General features: G+C 37.2%; 1 protein-coding gene across 2 annotated transcripts; it reads right to left on the bottom strand.

Moving 5' to 3' along the window:
- Window positions 1-506: 506 nt before the first annotated feature.
- LOC122642213 (protein GL2-INTERACTING REPRESSOR 1-like) lies at window positions 507-1,837 on the bottom strand. 2 transcript variants are annotated; one of them, XM_043835649.1, is made up of 2 exons: window positions 1,278-1,837; window positions 507-937 (listed from the first exon to the last, which is right to left on the bottom strand). In XM_043835649.1, the coding sequence occupies exons 1-2, from the start codon at window positions 1,339-1,341 to the stop codon at window positions 579-581; spliced, it is 423 nt and encodes a 140-aa protein (XP_043691584.1). In that variant the 5' UTR covers window positions 1,342-1,837; the 3' UTR covers window positions 507-578. The 2 variants fall into 2 exon arrangements, with proteins under 2 accessions (XP_043691584.1, XP_043691591.1); XM_043835656.1 differs by having other exon boundaries at window positions 508-935; window positions 1,101-1,836.
- Window positions 1,838-11,026: the final 9,189 nt, after the last annotated feature.

The raw sequence follows: 11,026 nt of genomic DNA, 5'->3' as shown, positions 1-11,026 counted from the left end.
ACCTGTATTTCTCAATCCTGATTGTCCTTAAAATCCTGATGGTCTCTTGAGTGCCAGAATATTTTTTCCTAAAAATGCTACTTGGAAGGCTTGAAGCTCCCCCCCCCCCCCCCCTACGCTCTCTCTCTCTCACACACACACACACACATACACAGATACATGTAATAGTAGTATAAGAAAAACGAGGGAAAAGAGAAAGTTACGGTGTACGAATGCTTGGAAGAGAAAGGCAGGACAAGTGCAGGTAGCCTGTTTACATTGTTATCAGCTAAACAAGGAAACCCAACTGAACTGGAACTGAAAACATAACTGTTGTTGTCCATATATTGGCATTGCTGCTGCTTCTTCTATTGTAAGAAGCCATACAAAATGGGGAAGAAGGGGGGGGGGGGTTGTTTGGTAGAACAAAAAAACAAAACCTATGACCATAGAAGGGCGGTCTATGCATCTAAAAGAACAAAGAGAAGCACCCAAAAAAAAAAAAAAAAAAAAAAACAAACAAACAACATCAACAGCAACAGCATCATCATCATCATCATCGATCATTGTCAGCATTAGCATGAGGCAAATGGATAGCCTTAGTCCCTCCTTGACTTCTTATTGGTAATGTTGGTGGGGTTGGTGGTGATGTTGGTATCATGGAGGAAATCAAGCAAAACTGTACTCTTGCATTTGGGACATTTGGGGTCTTTCTCAGACAGCATCACATACATGAGACATCGGGGACACCCAACCAACACCATCGATGTAGCCTCTGGACTATTGGAGTACCTCAGTGCCTCATCTGGGCTCAGCTCCGACGACACACATGAGCTCGTCGGCGACAACGATACCGACCTGTTCGGTGAATCCACCACTCTTGGGTTCACCCTTCTTGGTGGGGAAAGGTTCAACTTTAAATCCAGCTTCGGACTCTTCCCGTTTCGGCTCATGTTTTTTCACCTATAATTGTTGAAAAAATATATATATATATATATTAAGCAAAACCCATCAATTAAATCATACCATACGAGGAAACAGAGGTGATTTGAGAGAGCCCATATCAATTGAAACAGAAGAAACAATGATGTTTGTTTTCACTGTAAACTATATTATATTACCTTGTGGTTAAGGGAGATGAAGCAAGCTAAGAGCAGAAGAGAAGAGGAGACTGAGAGGGCCCAGAATGGCTCTTGGCTCGGCGAAGAAGGAGAACTAGAGCTGAACAGGAAAAAACACAAACACCACAACTACCATTACTTAGAGGTGAGTTGTTATTGTTTGTAACACTAACACCACCTCTGCCTCCACCAATATTGCCAAAACCACCACCAGCATGATCAAGTTGTTGCTTTGGAACATCTAAAGGCCATTTATATAAGGGAGGGGAGAGATAGCTAGAGAGATGGGTTTATTTAAAACTTAATTAATTATTAGGGAGGGTTGGAGGGTATAGGGAGATTAAAGAGAGTTAAAGAAAGGGAAGGGATTGAATAGAATTGAAGTACAGGTAGAAGATGAGTTTAAATATGAGAGCAGGAAATGTATTAATTGTTGAAAAATTCCAAGTGTGGTTTGCAGAAAAGAAATTTTCTTTTTTTGGAAACAAGTAGTAGTAAATATTGCAATTACAAGTGCAGGGTTTTTTCATCCATTGCTTTGAGTAGTCGGTGTGAGTGATTTTCAGTGTGTGCTCCTGTACTTGTACTTGTTTACAAGAAGAATCAATTCCAACGGCTATTTAAGAAAATCCATGAACCAAAGATTATATACTACTAGACTCGAAACTAAGAAAAGATGAAAAATTTCTCAATAATAATAATAAAACCCAACAAGCTCTACCATTCATTCACTGTTCTGTTCTTTCTCTTCTTTTTTCTCTGTGATTTTGGAAGACTGCTAGACTTATTGTTCAAAATCTCATAATATCTTCTCTCTCTCTCTCTCTCTCTCTCTCACTTCTCCTGTGTGTTCCATCAAGAAGCTAGTCGAAGTTAAATGTACTAAATTGAAAATTTATAAGGGCAGATACTTCATGATCATGTCTTTTAATTGAGTGATAATGGCAGCTCTTTTTGGGGAATTCACTTTCAATCCAACCTCTTTTAGTTTTGACCCATTAACATACCATTTTTTTATTTGTTTTTTGGTAAATCCATTAACATACCTCAGTGAGATATATATCTTCTTTTTGCAGTATAATCGAACTTCCAATCTAAATTCCTTCCTACTGGAGTTGTGGGTTATGAGTTAGCTGGCCAGAAGGTTGGTTTTCAGTGAAGGGATCTTTAATTAGCTTCTGTAATCTACTAATCTGTCTTCTCTTTTTCTAAAAAGAATTCATAAAAAAATAATTGGATTTATTTTGGCTTAATTGTTAGAATTTTTCAAGACTATGAAATGGGTTTAATAAAATGGATGGATAACTCCAAGGTTCTTAAATAAGTAAGAAATGGACAGACTGGATATTTAGTAAATGTTTTGTATTAAATATAAGCCAGTTTTAGTAAACGGTTATTAAGTTAGGTTTTTATGAAAGCCACCAAGGCTAGAGGTACTCGTAGAGCTTCTTCATTTAATTCATTCATTTTTTGGTATGATGTCTTTATTGCATATTTATATCACCTATATTTACTACATGGGGGCAAGGGGGGTGGGTGTTTTCGTTAAACCATCTGAATTATAAGGTGGATTTAGGTAAGGTACTTGTGTGGTTATATAATTTTATTTTTTTTGGTATCAAGAAGATTTACTGATGAGAACCATGTGCACAGCCGGTGGCTTCAGACAAACAAAGATCATCAAGATTAAAAGGACAAAAAAATGACGAGATTACAAATTATTAATTTTTTGATTGAAAAAATATATACAAATTATTTGGCACCTGGAGAAGTGTCAATAAGAAAATTCCGTACTAAAATATTTTCTCTATCAACTTCTCTGTGCATTAAATTAAGCTAAAATTTTTGTGGTCATATGTTCAATAGTTATTTTTGGACGGCCCAAATGGTCTAAGTTGGAGATCATTAATTTTGTGGATCCTCCCTTCATGAGGTGCCATGTGAATATGTGATGTCTATGTCGTGAAATATAGTGAAACAACAACTCTTACACAATATTTTTTAGGGAGAGGGTTCCCTACACTGCCAAAGTGGAGTTTTAGGCAAATGAGAAAATCCCCATTAGAATCTGACAATAAAGCGAGGAGGGGCATTTATGACATATCATCTTCTCACATGAACAATGATATGTGAGGAGGTGTGCAATTTCATATTTTTTTTTGCTGGCGTTGTGCACAACTTTGACCCTATTTTTTTTTATGACCATTAGACCAAAATTTGTAACCGACTCTCTTCTAGAAATCAAATGATTAAAACCAATTCCACAATTTAAAGCATTCTTATCAAACCATTGAAGCGAGTTCACAAACCCCTCCTAGGGTTTTAGTATATTCCAAAATACCCTCCCGATACTTTTTTCCTGCCTTCTCCTGCCCCGCTAGGGTGGAGGAGGGAAACTCGGTCCTTTATTTAACTCTTTCAAAATAAGACTTCATTTACAGTCCCCATAGGACTTGGTAGGCAGGGCTTTCCTTGAGGCCTTATCAGAGAAAATGGTCCATCCATGGCCTTGGCAATTGGCATCATATCAGAGAACACAAGTAAAAGTCCCCATAGGACTTGGGTATACGTTTTGAAGTAGAACCATCCACCCTAGTCACTAGGCAGGGAGAGAAGCAGCAGTGTAAAACTGCACTCGAGCTATCCCAGCATTTTTTAAGAAGGCCATCTCGTAATCTCATACTGTAATCAAGGTTAATTTTAAAACTAAGAATCCAAGACGGGGTTGGCCTTCATAGATTTCGATTCATGGAATCAGTCAGAATTGGTTGAAATTAGTCAGAAACCCTAGAAATTGGAATCAAGAAAAAGAATCAAAGTAATTTTTTGTTGTATCAAATGATTTATATAAAGGAGTTTCAAAATGCTTTACCTTCATTTTCTTTTGAAAATTTGGTTTTTCCTCCTACAAGACTTTGTTCTTTTGATTTCATGGGATTTATTTTGGGCAACGCAATTTTTTATCTAGAAGCTTGCTTTAGTCCTACATTTGAAATGGATAAAAAGAAAGAGAGAGAGAGAAGTATATATATATATATATAGATATCGAAAATATAAGAAATAAGGGTTTTGAATGGAAGTATCCTTCCTCCCATATGCCAGAGTGGGCCTGAGGTTTTTTTTCACATATGCGGAGTTGAGTCTGGTCGGGCATGGTATGGTAATCATGGCTCAACTCATATAAATATTTTTTTGGTTTTTTATTGGGCTGGTTTTGGATTTATTGTTAAATCCTTTTGAACTTAAAATGACTACGATTGGAAATGTTATAACTTTATATTTGTACTTGAAAAAATGTGTGTGACAATGACAACTTTTGATAACAGTCCAAAATGATAAGTCACTTTCAAATTATTGTTGAAAACTCTTTTATACCCTTGACTTTAATAACTTTTTGGAATAAAATAAGGGATAATTAAAAGAAGGTGTCAAGTTCTATATACACCAACAGAGGTGCCATTTTGTTATAAAAAAAATAATACTAATAGAGGTGTCATTTGTTTACCTAAAAAAAACAAAAAATAGAGGTAGCATTTAGATCCCTTGTTAGAAACCGTAGACATAAGTAGCAAGTGATAACATAAAAAAGAAAGGAGTGTCAACACCTCTATAGGTGTGTTAGAACTTGACACATTCATTTAATTGTCCATTGTCTAATTCACAAAAGTATTCAATGTAGTTTTTTCAATGAGGATAAATCTGTTATTTTACAAAGAAACTGCATTAAATGACGTTTATCTTTTTGAAAACTCCTTTTTCACCCTTTATTAAGTACTGCATTAATAAGTTTTGGAAATGTTAACGCAATAATATTTTCATTATTATTCACAATTTGGATCGTCTACTGCCGAGCTGCTCGGCAGGACCGTGACACGGTGTTGCGCACAACAACCGCCTTACCCCCCATTCGGGCAAGGCACTCGGGTAGGGGTAAGGCGGACATTGCGTGTAGCACTGTGTCTGGGCAGCACGGTCCTGCTGGGCAGCTCGGCAGTAGAGGATCTGGATCCATATTATTCAACGTCTCCTAACAATGGAGAGGAAACAAGACTTGGTTTCTAAGACTCCCACATAGGAAACAACAGCACAACAAAAGATCTATATGGAAACAAATACAAAGAAATCCAAAGTTGATAAAACTTCGCATCCTAATAGTAGCGAGAATAAAATATGTGATATACATGCAATATCACGCTCAATACACCCCCTCAAGTTGGAGGGCCGAGTGATCGGATCTTCAACTTGTCCTATAAAAATTAAAACCTTGTACAGGGGAGACCTTTCGTCATGATGTCAACAAGTTGAGCAGTAGAGGAGATTAACTGAACAGATAGCTCGTGTTTAGCAACCTTGTCACGAACAAAATGGAAGTTCTATTTACACATGTTTGGTGTGTTCTGTACACTGCATTTTGACACTTTGGGATCGTCTCGATGATGATGATCTAGGCCCAACTCCCTCCCATGGTGATCAAATGACAGAAATTATCACTTTATCCCTACTTTACTTTTTATACCTAGATTGTCCCTAATACTGAAACCCTTAGGATAGCCTTATTTAACCAGTTTAAGCCACTATGTGAAGTTTCACCAAAATTTCGGTACCTTTTACAAAATTGACCATTTTGCCCTTGGTACTTTCCTCGATTTCTAAACAACATCAGTTTGAGCCAAAACGCTTCATATTCCATCATATGACTATTCTAAATATGCATGTAAGGTTTCATTTAATTCCGATGTCGTTTGATATTCCGTTAATTGCAAAATAATCATTTTACCTTGGTTTTTTTTTCGGTATTTGGACCACCCGATGTGACCTAAAAACCTTCTGATGACCTTATCTGGTCATTTTAAGCCTGCATGCAAAATTGCATTTAATTTTTGTATCATCCGGACCTCGATTAGCATGAAACACCATTCTATGTTTTACACGATCTTTATATCACTTTTAGGTAGAATCTAGGCATGTTCGATGTACGGATGGAAAGTACGCATCAAGACCTTCACGATGATATGTGAGACATCAAAATCTGCTGCACAAATTGGAAGAAATTAACATTTTGTATAATTAAGCTGGTCGACCATAAAGTTAGGTTTCTATCTTAGGAAAATGTATCAATTAAATCTCTTAAGAGTTATCAAATAGGATTAATACATTAATTCTCATTAGTCTAATTAGACTCATAAATCTCCAACCAAGATAAATTAATTTTTTTAAAAATTAGTTTAACTAGGTGCATAATACATAATACCAACAATTATATTGTAAATAGGTGCAATCTAGGAAGACCGATCGTCTGTCGAGCAGTTGTTGGGTACCTAACACCTTCCCAGTTTAACTTGACATTTATCCAAAGATCTTGGCCAGATTGGTAGTAGGCATACCCTAAGACTACATTTACTTTTAAACAAAAGTTCATACTTATCTTTTACTCTATACATGAGAAAAATTAAGAAAGACAATAAACAGAAAAATCTCATCTTTTGAGTTTTGACTTTCTTGGCCCTATAAATTATTCTGGATCTCTAAAGGGAAGTAATTTATTGCTTCTGCATAGTTTTATAATTTTTGTGGGGTGCTGCAATATTAGTTGACGTATCAAATCTATGTAAGCAGATATAAAGTTGTATAGTGCGTACGACTGTCAATAAGAGTAATTGTAAGGGTAATATATAGTGACTATAGAGAGGGAAGCATTTGTTTTGATCTCTTCACGAGAAAGGGTACTCTCTGCTATTAAAGTTTTCTCTCTTAATTTTTGGACCCAAGAGAAGGAGGTGTTTTAATGAAGAGGATTGTGTTGCGATGGTTTCATTATGAAAGTCAATGTTCAAGTTGGAAATGTAAAATAGGGAGAAGATCACTGCCAGGCTGCATGCCCCCTGCACAAGATTAAGGGCCAATAAGAGTGTGCGCAAGGCAGGGCATCAATGGGGATACGATTTTTTTTTTTATGTCAAGGTGGTGGGGTGGTCATTTCATGTGATCATATTCACGGGCATAGTCTGCACGCAACCTAATAGAGATTTTTTTTCCTTATAAAATAAGTTAATAAAGAGAGGAGGATCGCTGCCAGGCTGCAACCCAACGCAGGAGCTATTGAGAGCGCATGTATCGGAGTGAAAATTTTCATTTACAGGGGTAGGGTAGTCATTTCATCCTTCTTGTATCTAGGCACAAGCACCATGCAGCTGACCGGCAAAGTTCTTTTTCTCATAAATAAATATGGGAAAAAGATTCCTGCCAGATCGTGTGGTGTCTAAGCCAAGACATAGAGGGGGGGGGGGGAAATGACAGTCCCACCCCATGTGAAATACGAAAAGCCCACCCCTCTTTCTATCCCTACCATGCTTTCATAGTTTCATTGCCCCCGTGTTGATGCAGGGCCACGTAAACCCCCCTAAGTTTCATGAGTTTTTTTTTTTAAATTTCCACCACCCATCACAATTGGATATAATAACCATTCAGTTTAATGTTATGAATCCCCATTGACCTTTAATACATCTTTAAATTGAAGAAGATAATATTATGAATCTCTTATTAATGAGATGAATGAATTTACTCGATCTTCTGAATCCCTTAGTTTCTTTTTATTTGTCATTTTTAAAAAAAAATTTATCCTTAGCTTCTTTTATTTATTCCAGTAGTGGATTGGGGAAGACTGAAGAAGGATGGAGGTTTGAGGTTTAATTTAATAATAAGTTCATCAGAATCGGTATCCTCTCCTATTACACGGTGCTGTAATGCATTGTGCGATACTACAGAGGCCATGTGACACAGCAGACCCCACATGGTGCACATGGCCTCTCCAGCCGCCGCACAATGCATTACAGCACTGTAGCAGAATACGATAAAAATTCAAATTCATCATCATTTCTTCTTTCTTCTTTCCTTAGCTTAATTGGTGAGTGAAGGTACTGCAGGCATTGCTGCACAAGTACTATTTGATAATATTGCTAAATCAAGAAACATTTTTAATTTTCATTGGGTTCCCAGAAAAGTACGAGGACAGATTCTTGTTCTGGGCCCACAGCTTTTGGGTTGGGTACTTGGGTAACTCTAACGGGTTAAGTTTTGTTTTTTTTTGAAAATTTTGGTCTGGTCAAGATTCAGAATTATCAAAACCAACACATAAAGGCTAACTATGGGCCTTGAGTGCCTTCCCATTGGCGGCCCATTTGGATTCCAGGTTCATCTGTGATCCACTGCCACCTTTATTCAGACTCAAGAGGTATATGTGTTTGCCGGTATGCCCACAATAGCCCCAGGTGATCATTTTGGAGTTCCACGTGAAAGCAACCGATTGGCGATTCCAAGTCGAATACAACCGATTCCATCGATTTTTCAAAACCCAAGTGGGGCATACCTTTCCACTAGGGAGTGCAACCAGACCGAACTGGGCCGGGTTGTTTCAAACCGCAACTCGACTCTTAGTCCCGTTAATTCAGCCCAAGCCCAGATCAGCCTGACCCGAGGTTGAGTGGGGATATCTCAACCCAATAGGGTTGGCCTTATAACAACTCAGCCTTATCCCAACTAAATGGGGAATACTTGATATGAGGCCTATGTATGCATATCTTTCCCCATCTCTTTTGTTAGGGTCATTTTAGTCTTGTCTTTAGCTCTCTTATTCCTTCAAACTAAATCAAATCATTCATTCGTAAGGCAGCATCCCAAGGCCTTTGTTGAACATGACCATGCAACCTCAAAACGATTTTCTCATAACTAATCATGTATCAGGGCTACTCCCAAATCAACCCTAATGTGGTCATTCCTAACTTTGTCACATATCCATCTCAACATCTCATTTCCACTACACTTCCTCCGCATTCCTCTCTCCAAAATTATAACCTCCATGGTCACCTTCATAGTCTCTGTGATAGCTCCCAACATGTCCATTCAAATCACCCCCTATCATAATGTTCTCTTTCACTAAAATATGTCTATATATATAATGAGAAAACCTTGTTGTAACCAAAGTTGGTGAAAAAGATGTAATTTTATTTTAAATTTTTTTTGTCCTTTTTGGGTAACACATTTTTTCTTTCAACAAGTGTAAAATCTTGTTATTTAATATATACAATTTAGACAAATCATTATTGCAACAAATGTATATTAATTGTCCAAACGCCACAAGGCATCTATTTTGCCACGTGGATAAATGATAGGTCCATTCCGCCCATTGGATAGAGAGGACATGTTCTAGATTAGTCATATATCAAATTTCAACATCTAATTCAATCAAATACCCTCTTTGTATTTACACACATTTCGTGTATATCCATGCATGGGTGCTAGTATCCTAGACATTATTATGCACTTTCCCAACTCTAAGTGGAAACAAATGGCTTAGATTAACAAAAAAATAAGATGTAAAATGGGTGACTCAAATTTATCTAGTGATTTTTGGAAACATCACATTCTTTTGTTAGAAATGGATAACTACCCATTTATTTACATATATTTACAGAAACAGGTCAGGCCAGGTCATGCTTAAATTGAGGCCTCAACCCAAGCCCAGCCCAACACTAGGCATAGAAATCTCAACCCTTCCCTAACCCGCGGGCTAAAAAACGGGTTGGGCTCGGCTTCACCAGGCCAAACTTACACACCCTACTTTCCACATCTTTTATTTTTATTTTAAATTGCCTCCACGTGGCATGTGCTGGTTAAATTGCGTCACGTGGGAACCTAGTATTCCTTGAAAGTTGTGCCTTGCAAGCATATCATTACTCAATTGGTGCCACTTGGCAATTCTATTTCAAATTCCAATCATCCCCATTGCACATTAAATATATACTGAGCCACTGAGGGATCAGTTGCGGCAAATTAACTAGTTAGGGAAGGACATTGTAGTGTGGACTACAAATGGAGGTGATTGAGGGTGTTATACATGGTTAACTCTCCCTGTCGTACGATGCTGACCTGGACAAGGGTCTTGTGGATCCAATTAATTAATTAATTAATAAATAGGTAAGATATGGTTGCCTGATCGTGTAACCTCTGCACTACCGTGGATCAATGAGTGTGCATACAGAAACATACACATGGATGCGATTTTTTACTTCACCGGGTGGATTGGTAATTCCGCGTGCTTATCATATGTATGGACGCAGGCTTCATGCGACTATGCAACGATCTTTTTCCCTATAAACAGATAATGCCTCGTTTGATTGCAAGGGGAATCATAGGGAAGGGGAGGAAAAATTTTTAAACCTAAAAAAGAAACTTTTGTAATCATTACCCATGTGATTGTATAAACTACTTAAAATTTTTACCATATTTAGTAATGATACATTTTTTCATGTAATATTTATTTTACCATCCAAGTAGAAGAGTGACCATCCATGTGGTATCTTGCACAATACAATCAGAAGAAGCATAACAATTCCTTAGACAGCAAAAGAGAGTATCTCATCGTAAAGATATCTTAAAGATCTAAAAGATTGTGATATTTTACATGGTTTCAAGTATAACAGTTACTTACCTTTTGTAGTTTGATCTACAAGTCTTTTGAACCCCCCAAAAAAAAAAAAAATCTAAAAAATCATAAATTTCTGACCATCTTTGATTCTTCTCCTGGATTTAATTTGCTGGGGTTCTAACCGATTCCAATCCAATTCAAATGGATGGAGGCAGATATCCCATGCATGCCTAGTTCCAAATTTTAAAAAAATGATTGATATTTTGGGAAACTCAAGAGAAGGATTTGAAGCTAGGTGAAGGCAACTAATCGGCATAAAACAATCCGAAGCAGTTAATTACTACATGAGCATCCTCTGTTGGGTTGTCTTCGACAATGGAATGGTTAGGATAACCCAATCACATCAACCTCAAGATGGGTCTTTGTTGAGGAAAGAGCTTTGCGTTGAGAGAAGCTGATATTGCAGTGATGGATCTTCAGGTTGTTTGGTTATTTTTGAAGA

This window comes from Telopea speciosissima, chromosome 1, assembly GCF_018873765.1.
Source record: "Telopea speciosissima isolate NSW1024214 ecotype Mountain lineage chromosome 1, Tspe_v1, whole genome shotgun sequence".
Taxonomy (NCBI): domain Eukaryota; kingdom Viridiplantae; phylum Streptophyta; class Magnoliopsida; order Proteales; family Proteaceae; genus Telopea; species Telopea speciosissima.
This window is presented reverse-complemented; position numbering and strand designations above follow the sequence as displayed.